Genomic DNA, 24,972 nt, shown 5'->3' on the forward strand with positions numbered 1-24,972 from the left:
TCTAACTTATCTACATTTATGGTATATAAAGGTATAATTATAATATTATGGTATAAAGCTATATTTATGGTACACAACTGTACTATGTTCTTAAGTGTTTCACTGTTGCAGTCATCACATTAGGTTGATTTCAAAGCTGAAGAATAGGTGGAGGCAGTAAGAAGAGTTGGGGCCAGCTAGTATGCCATGCCAGGACTGCTATTGCAAAACCGCCCTAGTTGGAAAGATAGGCGGTGGTAATACTTGGTGAAGAGTGCAGACAGAACTCAGGTAGCAGCGAAGAATGTGTGGTAGGGACTCCCCTAGAGATGCTGTGGGGTTGGAAGTTGCCCTAGTGGAATGCGATTTCCCACAGCCCCCAGAGGTGGTTTCTATGGTGTTTGCTTATGAAATGGATACAGTGTGCTATCCATTTGGAGATTGCTTATTTTTGATATGGCCTTTTCTCTGCCTCTGATGCCGGCGGACTGGTAACTGGTCAGATTTCCTGAAGGGCATAAGTCTATCAAGGTACGATCTGGAGCTGTCTCAATACGTCTAGGTGTGCGGATCCTTTCTATTTTGAGATTAGGTAAAAAGGTTGGCAAATGGATAGGTGTGGTAGAAACCCCGCAGCTGGACACCACTTTGCGGCATGAAAGTAGGGTTAGTCCTGAGGAGACCCTGTCCTTCAAGAAAAATAATAAGGGTTTCACAGCCATAGGGTGCTTGTGGCTCAGACACTCTTCTTAGCTATGAGTGATGGCCGACAAGGCCGTCTTCAAGAAAGGGTACCAATGCTGATGCTACTGTGGGCTCAAGGGAGTGGTGTGAGTTTTCAGCACAAGGCGGGTCCCAAGCAGGGGTGGGGCTCTCCTGGTGGCCTTAAGTGTTAGCCCCTCTCAGGAACTGTTTAATGAGAGGTGAAAATGATGGCTCAGTGTTGTAATAGCAGGCGAAATAATAGAAGCATGGATCTTAATGGAAGGATAAAGCCTAGAATGGTCTGCTAGGTAATCCCAGGATTAAGTGGCAGACGGTCTGTGTCCCTCCTTTGGGCAGATCCAGGAACAATACCTTTTCCCACTTATCAACGCCGATTTCCTTGTGCTGGGTCTTCTGGCTTCAAGAATTGATGTCCAGCACCTTCTTGCCTTGAGGTGACCACTGGGGGAGGTGAGGAAAGAAGCCAGGCTGCAAGGTTCAGAGGTTTGCAGTTGCAGATTCCAAGATCTGTCCCTCCCACTGAGTGAGGAGGTTGGGATCCTGGTGGAGTGCTCGCGCGGCTGCTTCCCGGTGACAGACACACAACAGTGGGTACCAGTGCTGGCGTGTAATGATCCTAGAACAATCAGAACTTCTTCCTGGTCTTTCCTGTCTTATCTTGAGTAATACTGTTGTAAGAAGAGGCGGGGAAATACTAGATTGAAAGGTTTACCAATAAAGATAGAACTTCCCACTTCCCACAGCCCTGCTGTGAGGTATCCTGGTGCAAATTTTTGCTGAGCTTCAGGTAATTGCAGTGGTGGTAAGGTCCACCTCCGGGCCCCCACTTCTGATTTACAAGGCTGAAAGGTGTTGAGGTCTAAATACCACTCATATGGGTCTGGGGAATTTCTGCGCCATTGCGTCTGCCAGAAAGTTTTGTTTGCCTGGCGAGTGAGCTTGCAGATGACGCCATGGCCAAGCAGTGTTCCTGAGATCATGGCTTCAACCTGCAGAGTAGGTGAGAGACTCACCCTGCGTGATGTGCCACATCACTGTGGTGTCAGTTTTATTAACAGGGGTCTGTTGAGTGGGATCTTAAAGCTATCCAGGCACTGAACAACCAACATCTCTTGCTGGGTGATGTGCAAAGATTGGTGACTTGGAAGCAGTGACGCTTAAGCACATCGTTCGATGTGCTCCCCAGAGTATAGTCTGATGCGTCTGTGGTTAGGGTCTGGATGGTGTGGGAGTTGTATGAGAAGTCCTGTTGTGGTTGCATACTGCTACCCGCAAGAAACTCCTGTCCATAGACAAGGTATGATAAGTATGATGGTTTCAGGTCTAAGAATGTTGGTACCAAAGACAAGTACCATGAGGTTTCCTCATATGCAGTCTGGCATATGGAATTAGTAGAAATACCAAGAGCTTCTGTAATTTCGACCTGCAGGATTTTCGCCGCGGATAGCTGGAGTTCTAATTAAAGTAACTATTAGATGAAACTGTTTTTCTGGGCGTGAGAATGCCATCTGGATCTTTGTGTCCAGCTGCTCAGGAATATAATCTTGACTGGGGATTGGTTGGAATTTTCTTTTTACATTGATAAGCGGAGTGTGTACCCCAGGGAGGCTAGGGTTTCTTTACACAAATGTCAAAGTGCTGAAACAGGTTGCCTGACTGCTTGAATCAACCCAATCGTCCAAGCGGGTATATTTGAATCCTTCTCTGTTTACTGAGCAAAAGGCTGGAGACCAGGCGACTGTGAACCTATATCAAATCAGTGGATAAGCAAAGGTGCAGAGAACTGATAATGCATAGATCCTGCCTGAAGTATAGTTATTTCACCATGAGTCCCCTGATAGGGTTATACAGGTCGCTTCACCCAGGTCCTGGGGTTGCTAACCAGGCATATTTGGACATATGGGAAGATGCTGAAGGGTGAGCATTTTGAATTTTAAGGTACCACCAGAGTGTCATTGCCAGCAAAGACCCCCACCCACAAACCCAGAAGCAAAGTAGGCAGGTTTTCCTGGTCTCTAATGGAGAAAAGTACAGTTGTGTACACTTGCCATAAATGTAGATGTTCAAAGGTATTCACTGTTGCAGTCACCCTACTTGGGTTATCTGCCTGCAGATAGCCCTCAGTCAGCCCGAATACCAGAGACTTAGTATTTCTGCGTCGGCTGCTGTTGCTTCAGTACTGACGTCAGGTCGTCAGGAGTATAAAAACAACCAGCTGACGCCACTACATCAGTTTTTCTTGCCCCAAATGTCAGGAGCCCCCCAAATATGGAGCTAAGTTATGGTGGAAAAAACACCACCAATAAAAAGTAAATACCAATAGCCCTGTAAGGGGTGAGTAATTGAGATAGAGAAGGAGAGAGAGAGAAACAAGGGGGCTGGAGGCTGGGAAACCAGGACTGCAACAACGAATACACTCTAACATCTACATTTATGGTATATAAAGGTATAATTATAAATATTATGGTATAAAGCTATATTTATGGTACACAACTGTACTATGTTCTTCGTGTTTCACTGTTGCAGTCATCACATTGGGTTGATTTCCAAAGCTGAAGAATAGGTGGAGGCAGTCAAGAAGAGTTGGGGCTGGCTAGTATGCCATGCAGGACTGCTATTGCAAAACCCGCCCTGGATTTGGAAAAGATAGGCAGGTGGTAATGCTTGGTGAAGGTGCGAACAGAACTCCAGGTAGCAGCTTGAAGAATGTCCTTGGTAGGGACTCCCCTGAGGAATGCTGTAGAGGTTGAAGTTGCCCTAGTGGAATGCATTCTGACCCCCAGAGGGGGTGGTTTCCCATGGTGTTTGTAACATAAATGGATACAGTGTGCTATCCATTTGGAGATTGCTTGTTTTGATATGGCCTTGCCCTCTGCCTCTGGTGCAAAGCGGACTAGTAACTGGTCAGATTTCCTGAAGGGCATAGTCCTATCAAGGTAGAATCTGGGCTGTCTGTGCACGTCTAGAGTGTGCAGGATCCTTTTCCCTTTATTTTGAGGATTAGGTAAAAAGGTTGGCAAATGGATAGATTGGTAGAGAGCCACGCTGGACACCACTTTAGGCATGAAAGTAGGGTTAGTCCTGAGGGAGACCCTGTCAGCAAGAAAAATAATAAAGGGTTTCACAGCCATAAGTGCTTGTAGCTCAGACACTCTTCTAGCTGAAGTGATGGCCAGAAGCAAGGCCGTCTTCCAAGAAAGGAATTTTAACAATGCTGATGCTGCAGGCTCAAAGGGGGTAAGTGTGAGTTTTTCCAGCACAAAGGTAAGGTCCCAAGCAGGGGTGGGGGCTCTCCTTGGTGGCCTTAAATTGTTGGCCCCTCTCAGGAACTGTTTAATGAGAGGGTGAGAAAAGTGGTGGCTCAGTGTTGTAATGAGCAGAAATGGCAGAAGCATGGATCTTAATGGAAGAGAAGGATAAGCCTCTGGGGAGTAGATCTGCTAGGTAATCCAGGATTAGAGGTAAGCCGGGCAGTGCTGTGTCCACTCCTTTAGATTGAATCCAGGAACAATACCTTTTCCACTTATCAGCATAGGATTTCCTTGTGCTGGGTCTTCTGGCTTCAAGAATGATGTCCAGCACCTTCTTGCTTAGGGTGACCACTGGGGGAGAATTCAAGGAAGAAGCCAGGCTGCAAGGTTCAGGGTTTGCAGTTGCAGATTCAAGATCTGTCCCTCCCACTGAGTGAGGAGGGTTGGGATCTGGGTAGGTGCCATGGTGGCACCGGTGACAGACTGCACAACAGTGGGTACCAGTGCTGGCGTGGCCAGTCTGGGGCAATCAGAACTGCCCTTGGTCTTTCCTGTCTTATCTTGAGTAATACTGTTGTAAGAAGAGGCAGAGGGGGAAATGCATAGATTGAGAGGTTTACCCAATAAAAGGATAGGGCTTCCACTTCCCCAGCCCTGCTGTGAGGTGTCCTGGTGCAAATTTTGCTGAGCTGGTGATTGCAGGTGGTGGTAAAAAGGTCCACCTCCGGGGTCCCCCACTTCTGGGTTACAAGGCTGAAGGTGTTGGGGTCTAAATGCCACTCATATGGGTCTAGGAGATTTCTGCTTAAGTCGTCTGCCAGAGAGTTTTGTTTGCCTGGCAGGAATTGAGCTTGCAGATGAATATGCATGGCCAAAGCAGTGTTCCACAGGATCATGGCTAGCCTGCAGAGTGGGTAAGAGAGGGCTCACCCCTGCTTGTTGATGTACCACATCACTGTGGTGTAGGTTTTTATTAGCAGGGGTCCTGTTGAGAGTGGGGATCTTAAAGCTATCAGAGCATGCTGAACAGCCAGCATCTCTTTTTGGGTGATGTGCAGATTAATTTGACTTGGGCTCCAGTGGCCTTGAAAGCACATCGTTCAGATGTGCTCCCCAGGTATAGTCTGATGCGTCTGTGGTTAGGGTCTGGATGGTGTGGGGTTGTGTAAAGGGAAGTCCCTTGTTGTGGTTGCATGCTGCTGCCCACCAAAGAAACTCTGTCCTTAGACAAGGTATGATAGGTATGATGGTTTCCAGGTCCTGAGAATGTTGGTACCAAAGACTTTTCAAGTACCATTAAAGTTTCCTCATATGCAGTCTGGCATATGGAATTAGTAGAATGCAAGAGGCTATGAACCCTAGAGCCTGCAGGATTTTCCTTGCGGATAGCTGGGTTCTGGTGAAGTAGCCTGTTAGATAGGCTTGTTTTTCTGGCGTAAGGAATGCCATCTGGGATGCTGTGTCCAAGCTTGCTCCCAGGAATACAATCTTTTGACTGGGGATTAGTTTAGATTTCTTTTCATTGATAGTGTACCCCAGGGAGGCTAGAAGGTTCTTTACAAATGTCAAAGTGCTGAAACAGATTTTCCTGACTGCTTGAATCAGGCAATCGTCCAAGTAAGGGTATATTTGAATCCTTCTCTGTTTGCAGTAGGCAAAGGCTGGAGCCAGGCATTTTGTGAAGACTATCAAATCAGTGGATAAGCCAAAGGGAAGTGCAGAGAACTGATAATGCATAGATCCTGCCCTGAAATGTAGTTATTTCCTGCATGAGTCCCTGATAGGGATGTGCAGATCGGCTTCCTTTAGGTCTAGGGTTGCTAACCAGGCATATTTGGACAGCATAGGGAGAAGATGCTGAAGGGTGAGCATTTTGAATTTTGGTACCACCAGGAAGGTGTTTAGAATGGAAAGATCTAAGATTGGGCACCAGGTGCACTCTTTTCTGGGTACCAGGAAAAGTCTGGAATAAAACCCTTGACCTATCTGTTCTGCAGGAACAAGCTGAATTGCCCTTATGAAGAGCAGGGATTGAACTTGGTTTTGTTCCTCTGCCCACTGGTTTGGAGGAAGGTCTGGGAACCCTTTTGGGGTTGGCAGTGTGTGTGGAAATAAAATCTGTACCCCTGGGATACTATGTTGAGGACCCATCGGTCTTTGGTGATGGAGGTCCAGTTTTTTGCATGGTGGGCAAGTTGTCCTCCTAGGGGCATGAGCAATTGGGCAGAGGTGAGTAGTGGAGTTGAGAAGTCATTGTGAATTCTTTCCCGGGGGGGGGGGGCTTAGCACTCCCTGATTTAGAAGTGGAGGCACTCTATTGTTTATATCTCTGCATACCTGGAGACTGCTGTCTGGGGGGTCTGTTAACCCTAGGTCTCGTCTGAAGTGGCCTTGAGGGGGCAGGAAAGGACCAATGTTTCAAGGGGCAATGCCTACTGAATCTTGGAGGCTGCACTTGCAAAACATCTTTAACTGTTTGCATAGATTTAGCTTTTTCTTCCATCTTGTTTAGAACCTCTACTGCTTTGGTGCCAAACAGATTGTTAAGAGGTGCATCCAATAATTTTGGTTTGACATGATGTGGCAAGGTTTGTTCCTTAAGCCAAGCATGCCTTCGAAGTACAGAACCTGTGACTGGTGACGTGCAGGATGCTTCTAGGGCATCAGACCCACACTGCAGGCTAAGCTTACTGATTTGGCTTGCAGAATGCATAAGTTCTTGGAAGTTTTTATTTTCTGCACAGCCAGAGAAGGTAGATAATTTTTGTTTAATGAGTTCCATGGTATGTTGCTGGTATTTCAGCATGTGGAACTGACAATTTAATGTTCTAATGGCAAGAGTTGCAGAAGTATATACTTTTTTACCCCATCTGTCGAATGCTCGAGAATCCCTGCCCAAGGGGGTGACATTCTTAGCTGTAGTTGCTTTTATTCCTTTAGGCCCTTGGGCAATGACCTCTGGGTCAGCAGTAGGATTCTTGAAAAAAAATTTGTGTAAGTCAGGGACTCTAATACCTGTCATGTTTCCTGGGAGCAGGAGGTAAAGTATCTGGGGTTAGACTGGATTCCATAAAAACATCATCCACAACATCCAGAACAGTGGGTATTAGCCAAGGGCCTGTACTGAGTTAAATCTAAAAATTCCCTAAGTCTCTTTTTGGACTGAGAGTAATCCTGGCATTCCCAGTGTAAGTGCTCTTGCAAAGTATGTAGGGTTTCACCACAAGCAAAATCCTCTGGAGGAGAGGCAGAAGGAATGGATTGCTCTGCATCTGAGTCCTCATAAGCAGATAAGGGCATGTCTTCATAATCAGAAACCTCAGAGCCGTCGGACTCTTGATCAGATAAAGGTGCTGAGGACAAGCCTCTTTCTTTTAGCAGGAGAAGGTTGGCTGCCCCTAATCAGCATGTTAAGGTCTTCCGCCATTTTAAGCATCTGTGATTGTGGCAAGGAAGCAGGTTCGTGAGTTTGGGTCGTCGGTTTTCTAGGTGTAGCTTGTACTCTGGGCCTTAGAAACTCTGTAGTTTTTGAAAGAACTGAAGACGCGAAAGAAGTTGTTAGTTTGTGCTGAATATCGGTAGTGCAAAGAACTTTCTCAGAAACTGGTGCCTGCACAGTGGCTCCAGACCCATCCAAGGTAGAGACAGCAGGTTTCGTAGTCAAAGAAGAGTCTCGTGGCATACTGGACTCCAAACGGGTCTCGGTAGCGGCCTGTGAATCCATCGATGCGGGCATCAGAGGCTGCGAAAGTGCCTCACTGAGTACTGGCTAACTGGCGACTAGCTTAACAGAAGCATCGTCGGTAGTTTTGGACCTGTGCTGTCTGTCTCTGTCTTTATCCTTACGTTTTTTTCAAAAGTCAGTAGTCGGATGGCTTACCGAAGCCATTTCGGAATACGGAGATCGAGAGTGAAAGTACTTAGCTACAATAAGGGCCCGACGACGAATAGTTCAGGTGTTGAACAAAGCACAAAACCGGCAACGAGGGATGTCGTGGTCTGGGCCTAAACAGGTGACACAGTATGAATGGACATCTCTGTGTGGTATTTGCTTTCTACAGGTGAGACAATTGTTAACTTTTTCTGACATCGGTTAGAGCAAGAAAAAGGGATCCCCAACGGGGTACTTAGCTTTAGAAGACTTCAACTTCAATTTCAGAATTGAAAAACTCAGGTAGCGGACGATTGACACTCGTGCGAACGGCTTCTGCTTCCTCGGCAAGAAAGGCTGATGTAATGGCGTCGGCTGCCTGTTTTTATACCACTGACAACGTGACGTCAGTCCTAGAGTGACAGCAACCGACGCAGAAATACTGAGCCACTGGTATTCCGGCCGACTGAGGGCTACCCCTGGCAGGATAACCCAAGTGTGATAACTGCAACAGTGAAATACGAAGAACATCAGCAACAGTTACTCCCCTCCACAAAGGTGGCTTAGCAACAGATCCAGGGAATTACAGACTCATAAGTCTGATCATCCTCATCTGCAAAACTATGGAACGTATCATCAGGGACCTCATGAATAAAGACATAGGCAACCCTCAAACCTTGGATCCGACCCAATAAGGCTTGGTCAAGGGCAGACTACCTGGTAATCTGGTGGATATCTTCAGAAATGTTAACAGGGCCACTGACGAGTGCAAATCTGTGCACACAGCACACCTCAACTTGGTAAACGCCTCCGGCAATCCCATACTCGGGCATTACCGATAAACTTAGCAAACTGAATGTAAACCCCTTTGTTGTAAGATGGCTTGCCAACTGGCTCACAAAACCGGTCACACACTATCAAAGTGGGTGACTCCACATCAACCAGCACACCGGTCACCAATAGGGTGCCATAAGCGTCACTGCTGGGCCCCTTACTGTTTGGTATATACTTCTCAGAAGTTCATGCCAAAACTAAGGGACTGTAGCTGGCCAAGTTTGAGGACTGCAAACTGGGTGCAATTTTTGAATCCCCAATGATGTCAGTATACTTCAGGAAGGTCTTACGCAGACTAGCGACTGGTGTCTTAGTCATAGTCTCAAACTGAATGCAAAGAAATGCATCATCATTCCCTTCAGTAAAAACAATGTCCCTTCACACTATCAAATTAACAACAATACCCTATGTAACTAAGAAGTGGCAATAGATCTGGGATCACAAGACCTTAACTTTGACCACAATGTGTCTACTGTAGTAATGGAAGGCTTTTTATGTAGTACACTTGATTAGCAAAGCCATAGCCTTTACAGCAAAGGAGGTTAGTACCCCTCTGTACTCAGCACTAATCAGGCCCATAACAGAGTATAACGCCCCTTTCAGTATGTACCGTACAAAGCACCTGCAGCAACTGGAGAGACCTCAGAGGTTTCTAACTAAAAAGATCAAGGGACTCCAGCACATGCCTTACACAGACCAACTAAATTCCCTGCCTCTGTACTCAGTATCATATAGACTTCTTAGGGCAGACGTATGCCTGGCTTACAGAGCAATCTCCAACCCAAAGCTAATGAATTTGCTGCACATCCGTAAATCAAACTGGACTACAGCTACGTGTTCCAGGAACTTAAATATGGCCTGCGACTTGAATAGTACATGCTGGAAGAACAAATCTGTCTCCCAGCGACTGCAGTGTCTTTGGAATAGGGCTGCCAATTCATGTGAAGGAAAGCACTTTATGACACTGTTCAAAAGGAACCTGGATGAGTGGATGGGGCACCATAAATTCTTACAGGGATAGCACCTACAAGCCCTCCTGCACATGGGCAGTCATTACTACATGCAGTCCTGGGTAATGACTAGCGTATCTATGGTATTACACTTGGATGAAATGGCTAGGCTTGAAGTGACCTCTGGATCAATAGCCTAGTAACCTATGAAACACATTCCAGAATTGTGAGATGGAGATCATCAGACAGAAGACCAGCAGCACTAAAATTAGTGTAGACATGTGAGATTACAAAGCAATCAATCACATTTGTGAAATATGGTTTTGCAAATAAGTGTCTAACTAGACATTTGCTGACCTTGGTTTACAGTCCACCCACAAAGTTAAACACCCCATATTATGTCTTTAATGTTTAGGACACTAAACAGAAATAGTAGTAAATGTAAGTAAAACAACTGTTCTTATTAGTATTATGTATAAAATTGCCTCATGATACAAACTGCATGGTATACAGTAAAGGAGTTTTGGACAGTGTGCAGTCTGGGGTGTTTTTAAATATGGCAGGGGAGTCCTTCAAAGACTGCTGTATGAGATAAAGATATCAAGTAAACAGGTACCTGTTTACTTGATAAGAAATACAGTTTACAGTACAACAAAAGAAAGGCTGAACGGAAGCAAGTTTAAGTTAATGCAAATGCTGTGATCCTGGGCTGCTAGCTAGGATGATCTGCAAAACTGTACTGACATTACTATATGTAGAACAAAGATGATAATTCCCTTGTTATTACAAGAGTGGTTGTCTAGTTTACTGCCCTTGGCTTAAGTTATACATTATTGTAAGTAAATCTGCTTGAAAAGTCAGACAAAATCATGAAAGCCATAACAAATGCTAAGCTTCTTGCATCTGAAAAGATATTACCTTGCTTTCTTTCCATTAGCAAATGTTTTCAGTAGGAGATAAGAACTCTGCAGCTGAAGACTGTTATCAAGAGGAATTCTGTCCATTCTCTACAAAGTAAAATGCACAAAGATTCCTTTGTGCATGTGCAAGTCCTTAGCTGTTTTTTCATACTGCTGACTACTTTAACATAGAGAGGAGACGAGCAGTCTGCAGGTGCAAGTGATTAATTGTGAGAGTTCTGAGCATTCTTTGCTAAGAGAAATGCAAATATTTAAAGGTTATGTGACAAGCAGTGCTGTGAAAAATCTTGAAGTGATGGGAAGTGAGTAAGAGATAGTAGCCTTCCCAGCAGCCTCAATACTTTAATGCATTTCATTGAACAGTGCATAATTTAGTTTAAGGTAGCCAGTACACATTTTCTTAGGGTTAAAAGTTCATGTTTTATGAAATCCACAAGCCTGTTTTTCACATCTGAGAGGGAAACCGAGATTAAAGAACTGACAATTAGTCTAAGATGCTATAACATGTACTTTAGCATGGATAATCTTAATTTTAGATTTGGTAATGTCTTTGGGTGCAACTGTCAATTTGAGGCAAACATTCCTATCTGGTGAGTTCAATTTCAATTATTGAAAATATACATAGTTTTCTGAGTTTGTTCTAAGTTAACAGGGGATGGGGTGTTTTGAAATGCATTTAGTTTTTAATTTGAGAGTTTTTATTAAAGCAAACAAGTCTGGAGAAATGTGACATAGGTTCAAATGGAGATGAGAAAAAGCAAATGCATAAAAATCACACTGTAAAACATATGCATGCATGTAAGGCACAAGATGGAATACATACTCAGAAAAAAGCAGGCATGCACAACAAATGGGAGCAATGGCTTTTTTATCATAATGGCTTCTCTATTCAAGTGTCAAGGAATGAAAATGGCTTTAAAGGGATAGACAAAAGAGTGTACTAATTTATATTAAGAACTGAATGGTGCAAGTAGCAATACTGCAGGGGACACATTTGGAAAGAAATGAGTGTATGAATTTGACAAAAAGGATTTTGGCATGGACATTCTGCAAAATATCAAGGACAAAGGAAAATGGAATAATAATGATGATTGCTAGAGGGGCTCCAATAGTGACATAAGCAGGAAAAAAATAGATTTGTGGTAGTAAGGAGATACTGGCAAAAGATGAGGGTTATGCATTTATTTTCTACCCAAAACTGCTATTATGGAGTTTAAAAAAACTGGGATAAATAATCAGCTTTTAGCGGAAAATATTACTTTTAGGTGAGGAATGGAACTTGACTTGCAATAGTGAGGAAGTTTCAGGGTGACACAGGAGAGAAATATAACAAAACGGTAGATTTCTGAAGAAATTTTTGAAAATATTTGGAATGGAAGATGTGAATTCAGTAGCAGGAACCCAGAATGTACACATCATTCCCCAGGATAAAATAATTGGTCTAGATTGGACAGAAATATTTAACAGGAACACGTGCATTTAATTGAAAGCTTTGACACACAACCAATAACTAAATCAAATCATGCACTGATAAAAACAAATGTAAAAATGAAGGCTATAATGGATTAAAAATAAGATATGACTGCTTCCACATACCTGCTAAGGAGTGGAATATAAGGAATGGGTAGTGGAAATTATTCAAGAGTTTTTGGGAAGAGAGAACATTTTTTCTTCAACATATTTTACGATTGTCAAGCAAACCAAATCAAAAGCAAATAACATTACAGAAATTGTAAATTAAACAAATGCAAATAACGGTTTACAATATTTACATGAGCTGCATACCATTAGACAACTGCATAAATATATAGGATCATTTATGTTTACTATAAAATTGTTCATCTATTTCATAGTTTCCATCGATTGTTGAATGTTGCCCCATGTACTGTAGACAATCAATGAAGATCTCTGTCTTTTAATTTCAAGGTCTTTGAAGATCTTATTGCTTTGCTTACAACTCGTCTTCTGAGGTGTGGAGATGGACTGCAGATTTCCCATTTTCTTGCGAATGTCTCTGGCTGTAGCTAAGATAGTCCATAAAATGTACTACTAATCTTTCCTCAAGAAACTTTGAACTGGTGAATTAAAAACAATTTTCCAGAAAGAAAAAATATCTGACCATACAGCTTCAAGAAAAATATCAATTTTACCCCAATATGAAGATAAATGTGAACAGTCATGCATAACATGCTTCCAATCAACTTTACATTTCTCATCACATTTCCAACAGCTAATATTACTATGTTTACTAATTTTTGTGAGGAACTGAGTTGTAATAAATTAGCTATGTAGACATTCTCAAGAAAACACATGAGTACACGTACTGAGTTTATTATATGCTCATGAGAGATCACAGACTATCATGTGATACATATTTCCACAGATTTTCATTTAAATTACCTTTATGTTGAACAACAATTTTATATAAATTAGAAAAAAATTGATTAAAAAAAACAAAACACACACAGAGACTGGAGTAAACGGTCACTATCCAAACTTTTACTGTGCTTCCTAGTACTTCGGCATAATGCCTTCCAGGAAATAATTCATCACAAGGATAGTGATGAATTAAATACAATTCAATAAAACAATTAACCAATGGGTGGGCTGTGGTGACAAAGATGCATCAAAATATTAATAGCTGAATAAGCTAGTCAACTCTGACATACTAATTGCTGACATTTCATTTTATTATATAAAAATAATACATACATATGAAAAACCCAGATTCTTAAACACTACATCTCTTAAGTATAACACCTCTTACGTATTCAGCAAATGTATGCCAAAGAACTAATAAATCAAACATTTAGAATGAAAACATATACAACTTAAAACATTATTTGAAATTTCAACTAATGCTACAGAATGGAGAGTAGATGCATTATCAATTATGGGACCTTATGGCCTAACAGTCTTAACATGGAATTGGATTTATATGTATAAAATCAATCTTGATATCAGTGCTAAGCATTAGTTGAAATTCAAATAATGGTTTTAAGTTACATATGTTTTCATTCTAAATGTTATTTGATTTATAAGTTCTTTGGCATACATTTGCTGAATACATATGAGGTGTTATATTTATAGAGTTGTGTTTAAGAATGTGGGTTTTTCATATGTATGTATTATTTTTATATAGTAAAATGAAATGTCACCAATTAGTATGTCAGAGTTGAGCAGCTTATTCAGCTGTTAATGTTTTGATGCATCTTTGTCATCACGACCCACCCATTGGTTAACTGCTTTATTGAATTGTATTTAATTTAGCACTATCCTTGTGATGAATTATTCCCTGGAAGGCATTATGCCGAAGAACTAGGAAGCACAGTAAAGGTTTGTACAGTGACCGTTTACTCCAGTCTCTGTGCGTTTTGTTTTTTTGATCGTTTTTTCTGTTTTTGCAGTTTGGTGTTTTTTTGCAATATGTCAGTAGCTGGAGCATCGGATATTGGAGACATACCTGATTTTAATGTGGGGTCTAACCCTTTCACATGTGCTGAGATGTGGAGAGAAAGGGATGAGAAGTTTACCATATCTGACCCTTGGTCTTGTGTAGGGCTCGGGAACCAACTGGCAACTAGATACGAGAAATTAGAGTGGTTGCTCATTAAAGAAGTGCCGTTATTTTATGACACTCGATTGCTGGAAAAGTACATTAGTTTGAACTTGATTCCGAGGGGCTTGAGAGTGGACAAGTTTCCGGTTTCTGAATTTTTGGAAGATGAATCTGACTTATTTGGAGAATGGAAGAATAGCTCTTTGCAGTGTACTTTAGGGTGGTTAAAGATTTTGATTAAAAAGAACAACTGCCTTCACAATAAAGTATGGAGCTCAATTTTGGAGCTACAAGAAGAACTTAAGGTGGAGACATCGGCCAGTGCATTTGCAAAGGAGATGAAGGAAATCCACTCTAAGTTGGGTAAAGCTGAGATTGAGATCATTGATCGAAAATGCAACAAATTGGATAGAGATGATCATGATTACAAGAACAATCCTGTCTTCCAATGGCAGCGAGCATAAACCTTGCAGAGGCAAGTCCACCTTAAGAAATTCGGCCTTGAGATCTCAAAGTTCACAAGATTCTTTATTCTCATCTACAGAGGCCAGTACCAGCATTAATGGAAGGAAGAGCGTGTCGTTTGAATAGCTAAATGTGAACTGCGACCAAGTGCAGCAGAATAATACACGTGGCAGTCCCCAGCAAACAAGTAAACATGGTCGGAGATGGCAGAACAGGAAGAAATGAAACACATAGTGACTCTAATGTTAGAAATTGTGATTGCAATGACATTCAAGCTGTTGCAGCTTTATCAAATGTGGTTAATGCTTTTGAAAATCACAGGTATGTAGGTTTTGGGAAGTTGTGGTGGTGTTTTGAATGTTATTAATCTTTCAGATTTGCAAATTGATAACATTAACAGTTTGTTGATGAAGGGTGTAAAATTTGTACAGACGTATTTTCCTAATGTAGCTGATATGTTGGAAGTAGGGCATTTTTGTCGTAAATTACATTTAAAAGTTTTTTTTAGTAAATCTGACTCTATTGGTGATGTGAATAGTTCCTTTGATGATGAACTGCTTTTGAATTTATCGTTATATGAAAATGAATTTGTTGATAGTTTCACAGATGAGGGTGAAAATGAACACATTTCAGATAATGGCAAAGGTGTTTTTTCATTTAGAACCGGTTATGGGAAATTTAAGATACCCAAGGTCCCATTTTGCAGCTCTTTTAATCCCCCCAGGACATCTTCAGCGATAACAGCTGTTGAAAAAGTACAATGTAAGCAAAATACAGGAAGACTATAGGAAGTTTTATAACAGTGTTAAGCCTCATAATTTAACAAAGAATGAGCAGGAGGCTTTATAGCACTTAAGCAATATCAATGATTGTTATGAATTTACACAGGCTGAAAAAGAGGGCAACTGGGTGGTTATGTCAAGGTCTGGATTTAACTACATGGTGGAGAGTTTGTTACAAGATAATTGCGTTTTTGAACGGTTAAATGCAAATTTCCTTGATGCTTATAATGATTCTTTATTGAATTTACTGGAAAAAGGAGAGAGACGAGGACTTTTTCTACCCAGGATGTCAAGAAATTGCGTATCAAACATCTCAAACTGGGTAGGTTTTATGCAATTCCCAAAGTGCACAAAGATTTATTCAATCCACCTGGCAGGCCCATAGTATCAGGGGTGGGGGGTTACCTTCAGAATGTGGGGATATTTTTGGATGCACAGTTAAAGGAACATCTTAGTCATGTCCCCTCACATATTAAGAATGAAAAAGAGCTATCTGATATTAGGGGAGGCATGGAATGGAGAAAATAATATTTCTGGGCTTGTGTGGATGTAAAATCACTATATACCAATATCTCCCATCGGTGGGGTTTAGAAGCTGTAGCCAAGTTGTTGGGAGAAGGACCAGGAACGACCTTTTTATTACAGCTGTTAGAGTTTGCACTCACTCACAACATTTTCATATTTGAAGATTCTCATTTTTTACAACAGGTACAGCAATGGGGGCATCATATGCTTCATCATATGTTGCAATTTTTATGGGGTTCTTTGAAGACAGATACATCTATAGGAACACATATTTTGTTCAGAATGTGGTAATTTTCAAACGATATATTGACTTGTTTTTTGTATTCAAAGGGAAAACCAGCCAGTTTGAACAGTTTATGCTGTAGGTTATCCGGAATCAGTGTGGTATTACATTTATTTATAAAACACATAGGGAGAGCATACAATTTTTAGATATGGAGTTTTTTTGTTGGGAAGAATAGCTTGGTGTCTTTCAAACCTCATTACAAAGACACAGCAACTAACATTTTTTAAGTGCAGACAGCATGCATCCAAAACATTTGTTAAATTCTCCGCCTTTTGGAGAATATAAATGCATTGGTGGTAATGTTTATGACAAGACAACTTTAGATAGAGAGTTTGACATAGTTACATCCAAGTTAGCCAGCAGGGTTTATTCTAAGGACATTTTGAAAAAAGCTGAAGATAGGGCCAGAGGTGATATTTCCTCGAGGTCATTAGGCCGTAGAAAAGTCCCTAGGCACAATGGTTCTAAGCAAGTTTCTGAGGATGATATATTTTTTGTTAACAAATATTCTCCCTTTTCAGGGACCTTGAAAGCCCTTGTACATAGATTTTGGCCCATCGTCAAACAGGATGATGAGGTGGGGAGGTTTTTTACTGGCAGGGTTGTATTTTCACACAGTAGATTTTTTAATTTAAAAGAGTTACTCAATTTGAAGGCCACCAATAGAGCCACTGATAATGGTAGTTCAGTGGGCACCTTCAGGTGCAGAAGATGCAAGATATGTGACAAGGTTAAGAACATTTCAGGGAGCTTGATTAATGGGAAAAAATGTAGGGCCTCACGGTCTTATAATTGTAATAGTAGCGGGGTTGTTTATGCCATTGTATGTAGTTGTCAGCCTATCAAATGGTATACTGGACAAACGCATGGTTGTTAAAAGAATTATGGAACATTTAGGTGATGTTAGAAATGACAGGCTCAACAATCCTGTAGCTCAACATTTCCATTCTGTTCATAATGGAAGTACAAGTGATTTATTTTTTAGTGTATTAAGTTGATCATGTACGTACCCTTTTAAGAATGGAGAGTAGATGCATTATCAATTATGGGACCCTATGGCCTAATGGTCTTAACATAGAATTGGATTTATATGTATAAAATCAATCTTGACATCAGTGCTATAGCATTAAAATTCAAATAATATTTTTAAGTTATACAGGTTTTCATTCTAAATGTTATTTGATTTTAGTTCTTTGGCATACATTTGCTGAATACATATGAGGTGTTATATTTATAGAGTAGTAGTGTTTAAGAATGTGTGTTTTTCATATGTATGTATTATTTTTATATAGTAAAATGAAATGTCACCAATTAGTATGTCAGAGTTGAGCAGCTTATTCAGCTGTTAATGTTTTGATGCATCTTTGTCATCACGACCCACCCATTGGTTAATTGCTTTATTGAATTGTATTTAATTCAGCACTATCCTTGTCATGAATTATTCCCTGGAAGGCGTTAGGCTGAAGTACTAGGAAGCACAGTAAAGGTTTGGCTAGTGACCGTTTACTCCAGTCTCTGTGTGTGTTTTGTTTTTTTGATTGGTTTTTCAGCTTTTGCAGTGTGGTGTTTTTTTCCAAAAAAATTGAAGACTTATTTTTAAAAAATAGTTAAAAGTAATTGATTAGATTGGCGATTTTCTTTCAAGTTGGATGTGAAGGTCTTTTTTTAATTATATAAAGCAAAGTATCTTAAAGCTTAAATTTGAATCCATTCATTTTGTTCTAAAGCAAACTCAAAATGAATATCTGAATGACATTTTAAAGTCCCACTACTGAAACATTTAAACTATCGAATAAAGCCTTTATACACACATCTTTTGAAATCTATTTTATTAAAACTCAACAGCAATCCTTCAGAGATTTGAAAAGTAATTCATAAAATTAAACCCTTTTAACTTCCATATTAGATAAAATGAAACGTCTTGCATTCCTAAAAATCGAGCATATGAGGACATGGGTGAATATATGTTTAACTGCACATATTGTAAAAGGCATACCATAAAAGATGTTCGTCTGCTATACCCAAACACTGGAAAGTGTCATTTTTTTAATCAAATAACTGATACAATACTTGCCTGTTTGATAGCTTTTATCAATCTGATGTAACAGAACTTCAAAGAAACAGTTTTACTGTAGGTTTCTAAACCTAGAAATTTTGTACTTCCCTTATCCCAATCTCTAATATAATGCTTATAAGCAATTCTTGGCTTTTCTGATAACCACAAGAAATGTAGTAGAGTACTATTAAAATGCAGGGTATTTAAGGGGATAAAACAGTGTTATTAATAATATAAATTATTTTGGGTAGAAATATAATTTTAAATAAGTTAAGGCCTCTTCAGAAGTATAAATCTGATTATTCCAGGACTGCTTTAATTTATTACTATTAAATATTATTGAACTTTCTATTTCTTATGGATTCCCAAGATCTTCTTAAAATAATACAAAGATAAACTAATTTAGAGTCATTACCAAAAGAACTTTCCATAAATGTAATAGATTTTTTAAAAAATGATAAATACTTTTTATTTTTGTTAAAACTGCGACCAGAATAATGTTCAAAATTTTAAAATTTTAATTCACGAACAGTTGAATTCAAGCTGGAAACGTATCATAAGCAAACAGCATAATCTTTGAATACTTATTTCCTGTATAAAAAATATTATTAGATCTAATAATTGATTCTTAATGTAACTATAGTAGGAGAAAGAGGAAAACTTAGTTTGGTACCCCTTGTCATATCAAATGACTCAGATGCAAACATAGTTTAACAGTTATTGTCCTGGTAAGTATTTCTAATTAAGTTTCTAAATTTTTGAGAAATGCCAAAATATTCCAAGGATTTAAAGAGAGAGTTCCAACTAACTGTACCAAATGTTTCTCAATATCCAGACTTATCAAAGCTAATTCATCATTTTTTTTACTGATCAAATGTATAATAGTTAATTATTTTGATGTTATCCCATGTGTTTTTTGGAATAAAACCAGACTGGTCTTTGTTAATTAACATAGCAACAAAAATAGTTAATCCTTCTCCTATAACAAAGACATATATATTTTGTAATCCACATTTAATCAAAACACAGGTTTGTATGCAAAACATAAAGAAGAGTTACTATCACTTTTTTATATGGTATTAGAGAATAATTCCAGAATGGAGAGATTATAGAGATTGACTGAATTATATCTTAACTACTAAAGAACAAACTTGTTCCTATTGGTGGAAATAGTTTACACAAATTTGAAATTATACCATCTATTCCTAATGCTTTTTATGATTTGAGAGATTTGATTTTTTATTAATTTGAAATGTTTTATCTTTTAATACATTATTCTCAGTTTCTAATACTTTAAGAATATCCAGGTTACTTAAACCCATACATTCCTGTGTTATCTATCACAGCAGAATTAGTAGAAAGATTAAAATGTTTACAAAAGAATTTTTTCAAAAGGAATAGCTAGTGAGTGATGAAATTAAAACTGAATTTAGAAATTGGGTAGAAATAAAAGAGAATGAGATATAGTTAAGGAATTATTTAAAGTGGCTTATAAAAATTACAGTACTGAAGAATAAGGGTAATCTCACAGAACAAGAAAATGAGCAACAGAGATAATTCAGAAATGTTATGAAACATATAAAGCAGAAGAATTTGGAGTTAAAGAAAAAGCACAAACGGAAGTATACATGGAAATGTTAATTATCATAAGATTAGAGGAACATGGGGCTTAACAATTAATAGTCAAGATAAGTTGAAGAGAGACAAAAAATGGTGATGTATAATCAATCTACGCAGAAGTCTCCAGGAACAGATTGTATACCTGTGGAAGTCTGGATGTTAGGACAGAATAAAGTGATTAAAACCATGAAGGTTTTGTTTAATAGTATTTTAAAAGGAGGTGCAGCATCAACATCTTAGAAGAAAGCTGTAGTGTCTGTATTACTCAAACTGGGAAAAGACTCATCAGACCCAACCCCATATAGACCCATTTCAATTTTAAACTGTAATTATAAAGTGTTTATGTCTCTACTAGATAAAAGAATGGCAAAGATGTTGCCAAAATTGACAGATATGTATCAGTGTGGTTTTGTGGAGGTGATGCAAACATCTGACAACATTAATAGAACTATGATGATCCAGAAGTAAAGCAGAATGCAAGACAATACTGCTGTTGGTGGATCTTGATACACAGAAAGCATCTGACAAAGTAAGCTGGGATTTTATGAGAAGGGCAATCTAAGCATTTGCATTCCCGGATATAATAAGGTTAGTTAGGATGACATATGAAGGATTTAAGGCAGGAATTAAAGTAGGGAGGTTCCTTTCCAATAAGTTGTGTTTGAACAGAAAAAACAGACAGGGTGTGTCCTATTTCCCCTTTATTTGCTTTATACCTACAGTCACTAGCTAAGAAAATAAGGTACTCAAAGGATATAACTGGTATGGTAATCAAGAAAAGTTGGCTTTATTTGAAGATATTATTTTGTACTTAATAAATCCAGAAAAGGACATCTTGGTGTTCTGCAACATTTTAAGATATTTCCATGTCTTTCCAGGACATAAAATTAACACAGGCTATAACAGAAATTGTACACTCACTCATGACTTGATTCAGCAATACCCATATTTATAGGGACATAAGATGAAGTATTAAGGAGTATGGATTAAAAAGGCTTCTGTTATGGCAGTAAGGATATGTGGGAATAGACAAAGAAAACACAAACTTTGACACTAGATTTTCTGGTTCACTGGATAGTTATAGCATGATACAAGCAGTAACATGTTTTTAGTCCCCTTATATTTATATACAGGTCAGTTATATTTTTATCAACCAGAGGAAATGTAGACAATAACTAATAAAGAGTTGAAGGAATTTATCTAGGAAAGAAAGAGGGCAAGAGTTAAGTGGGATACGATGACCTCAATATAACAAGGAGCTTAAGGATTACCTGATTTGAAGGGATATTTTAGAGCTACAAGGTTAAAGTTCAAACACATAACACAACCAGAAGGTTAAAATTCAAAGTGGAAAGGGAAAATGATGAAGCAAGGAGTGTTCAAAAAAACAATGTGTGATTTTGTATGCAGATCCTACAGAAGAATAACCACCACCATACAGAATATTTTATTCCTACATTTACAGCAGGTATTCCATGAACTAAGCCAACATGTATAAGGAAAAAGGAGGTTTTTATCAGTACGGATGACTGCTAGTGAGGGATACAGAATAAGGCAAGAGTAGGCTAAAATTCAATGGAGAAAACTGGCAAAGTAACCAAGGTATTGGCAGCAAATCACTAAAGAGGGAAAGGTAATAGAAAGGGGTGAGGCCAAGAATAAGTTTGGACTGCAGGTTACAGACCACCTTTCCTGCCAGGGATTGATATCAGAGTATAAGAAAAGACAAAGTGAAAAACCTACTTTGGTAGAGTTTTAGTCAAATCTTTAACAGAAGCTGCTGTTAAAAAGGGGATAATTAGCACAGCATATAAAATACTGAATGACAACTATAACAGTCAAACAGAGGAGGTTAGAAAAGTTTGGGGAGAGAGACTGGAAAAGCAGTCTACAAGAAAATGTGTGTGTGTGTGGGGGGGCATATGTATGGCTCTGTAACAAAGTCCAAAAGGCTTAGAATTTTTGCTTGGCAGTGTCTGCATAGGTATTTTTATACCACAAGCAGACTTCAAAGAATTTTTCCTCAGACAGCAAATATTGGAGGTATGATGGAGAGGAAAAAGGTAAATGTGGACAAGTTTTTTGGGAGTGTGCTAGACTGTTAGATTTTAAAAAAATCCCCTACACAGCACTCTGTCAAATACTGGAGGAGCCAATGGTTGCAGCTAAGGAAATGACTCTTTTGAGCTGGGACAGGGGATCTGAATTACCTAGACATAAATAAGGCTTTAACATCTGTAATTCTGTTGGCTGCCAAAAAAGCAGTTACTAGAAAACGGAAATCAAAATCTAAACCAACTGTGTTTGAAGTATTGAATATTGCAAGGTTTAAGAACAGGGAGGAAGTGAGCAACTTATGCAATGCTGAACTGAAAGGCACTTTTAAAGAAAAACATGTACAATGTCTATAAATGGGAAAATGTTAATGTAGTTTGTTTTTCTATTAATGTATGTGTGCCTATGCTTTAAGTGATATTTTCATAAAGGTGTTTTAAAAAGAATAAGGTATGGCTAGCACTCATGTTAATAATCAAGTTAATTTATTCCAGGGGTGATTAATCCACTAGAACACTGATATTTGGCAGCACATTCCATCATAGTGCAACATTGTGACATACTGTTTGTAACACAGACTGATTAATTAGATCATCAAATTTAATAGTTTATATTCCACATCTTCTTTATTTAAGAATCAGGAATGTACATAATATTTTCAGTATAACCACATAAAAAGATAAATGGTTATTTCTTTTTAAAAAAATAGCATAGCCTGTTGATTTGCTTTCATTATTACTTGAGGTTATTTTGAGTTTTGGACATAACTGAAGACACACTGTAAAAGACATGAAGGGACAATGTCTTTTAAAGAGATATGTAGAATCAGATAAAGGGGATGGATAGTGAGGACAGAAAAGGATGACAAAAAGAGAGTCTTAAATGAATAATGATGATCAATATTAACACATTTGTATAATTAGAACAACCCTGGAAAAGGGATACGATTCCAACTGTTACACAAAAGGAAAGGTCCTTGAAAGAACACAAAAATAAATAACCAAAGGTGCACAAGGTAATGTAGCCTAACAGGACACACCACAAAATCAAGAGAACCAAAGAACTTTTAACATCTAACTAACCTTTTTAATAAATCACAAGAAAGTTCCTGCATTCCAAACAGCTTCACTGGGATAGAGGGATAAAGGCCCGACTATGACTGAAGAAAACCTGAGTTCAGGAGCACACAGAACTGCTTGTATACTGGGGGGGGGGGGGGTCAGCTGATCATCACATCTGGAGGTGTGAATCTGCTTCAGAAAGTCCACTGCACTCTAAATACCTGGACATCACTAAATATGTGCAATGAGGCAACAGTGCTTAAACAAAAAATTCTATTCCTCTGCAAGGATGATGATCCTACTCGCAGTTTACCTGTTCCTCCCCAGCCCCCAGGAATGGAGGAGAGACTGGATCAACGGGGAAAGCCCAGAGAGAGCTGGTGGTTAGCAGAGGAATGCAGCAATAAAAAGGACTACCTAAACAAAGGAACAATGTTCCTGAAGTGCAGAACTGAAGCAATGTGATTTTCATTCAAATGAGAAGAAAGTCAGATAATGGAAATCAACCACACAGTCTCACCTCTGGAGTACGGAATGGTGCAGAAATTCTGATGCACCAATGTCCTCCAGTGTAAAACTATCTGGTCTAAAGCCCTATAGATGACAATCTATGAGAAACAGCTTCCATTTACATTCACTTCCTGTTATCAATCTCTATATTTTTGTGTGTTCATTTCTCAGATGGACTGTGCAGGAACATCTAAAGGCGCTCTTCGGAGAGGGGGAAATAAACTCTCATTGTATTCTGTATGACAGCCCTGTGTTAGACCTGTTAATTCAGGACTCAGTCTTGTTCAAACTAGTGATAAAAAATGTACTAACATACACTTGCTCTCACTTGTAGACATATGGACCACTTACTTCAATAGAATTGTACTTTTTAAAAAAGCTGGCATTTGAAATCCTTTACCTGGTACCGTTTATGTTCTGATTAAACCTAGGTGTGTAGCTTTCTTCTTGCTCCTCTTCCTCCACCTCCTCTTCCGCAGGGAAGCCATACTGTGGCTCAAAGTAGGGGTTGTCATATTCACGTTTCTTCCCCAAGCTGTCAGTTGAAGAAGCACTGTCACTCCCATGTTGCTCAAGACTCACTTTTGTAAAGTTCTGAAGAGGGAGTGGAGGCACATGATTCTGGAATCCACTCATTACTTTGTCTTCGACCTCTGTGGAATCCACCGATTCCTGATGACCAATCAGAAAAAAATATATATATAAGTTTTATCTACACGTCACAGTTTTCATGGTACTTTCTCCATATAAGGCCAACAAAACTGCTTCATTGGGTTCTACATCTTCTGTATTATGCTAATCAAAAGTTCATTTTAAATAACACACCTTGTAGAATGGCAATCCATATTAAGAACTTCTATAGTTTTCTCAAAGAATTTACAATTTTCTGCCTTTCACTAGATTACATAGTGTGATACTGTGCAGTGAAGTTGCCAGTCTCCCTCTCTCTCTAATGCATAAAAGAAACAAATTACAAAGCCATGCTTTTTATTCCATTAGACTACTGTGCTGAATGTACAAAGGCTCCTATACACAATTTTCTTCCCAAACCTCACCACACTTAGGCCATGTCATCTCTTCTGTGCTTCTTTTCCTTGGCTAAACAGCTGATGTATGGAACAAACACTGCAATCACATATTTAATGGATAAAGATAACCCAGTTGTCTAGGGTCATTTTGTTGCTGTAGTAAATATGGTCAGAAATCAAATTCCACAGTACCTGACAGCAACTAAAATAAGTCTTATCACACTTGGAACAATAAAGGACACACACACAACATGTTAACCTCTCCTGTGTACCACATATGACTTGGGATGACCTGTGAGTGCTCTCAACTTTTGCACTCTAGACTCCCTTGACTTCGGAGGCAATGGAAATAGAGCCTCTGATGAAAAATGTAACCACTGACCTTTAGCCTCTCATAAAATGGCAGGATGCAGTCATGTTTTCAATGCTCAACTATGGGAAATGGTCAGTGTGGATACCATGGGACATTTCTCCCACCATGGTCATTATGGATG

At 39.3% G+C, this 24,972-nt stretch overlaps 1 protein-coding gene across 1 annotated transcript in view; it reads right to left on the minus strand.

Annotated features, from left to right (window-relative positions):
• Window positions 1-24,972, minus strand: part of MADD (MAP kinase activating death domain) — a 2,427,721-nt gene that overhangs the window by 1,241,864 nt on the left and 1,160,885 nt on the right. Inside the window, exon 14 of the mRNA XM_044082094.1 lies at window positions 23,851-24,122. Within this exon, the coding sequence (XP_043938029.1) occupies window positions 23,851-24,122 (272 nt within the window). The remainder of the gene's footprint in view (window positions 1-23,850; window positions 24,123-24,972) is intronic.

This window comes from Protopterus annectens, chromosome 9.part0, assembly GCF_019279795.1.
Source record: "Protopterus annectens isolate FY-2018-M chromosome 9.part0, PAN1.0, whole genome shotgun sequence".
Classification (NCBI taxonomy): domain Eukaryota; kingdom Metazoa; phylum Chordata; order Ceratodontiformes; family Protopteridae; genus Protopterus; species Protopterus annectens.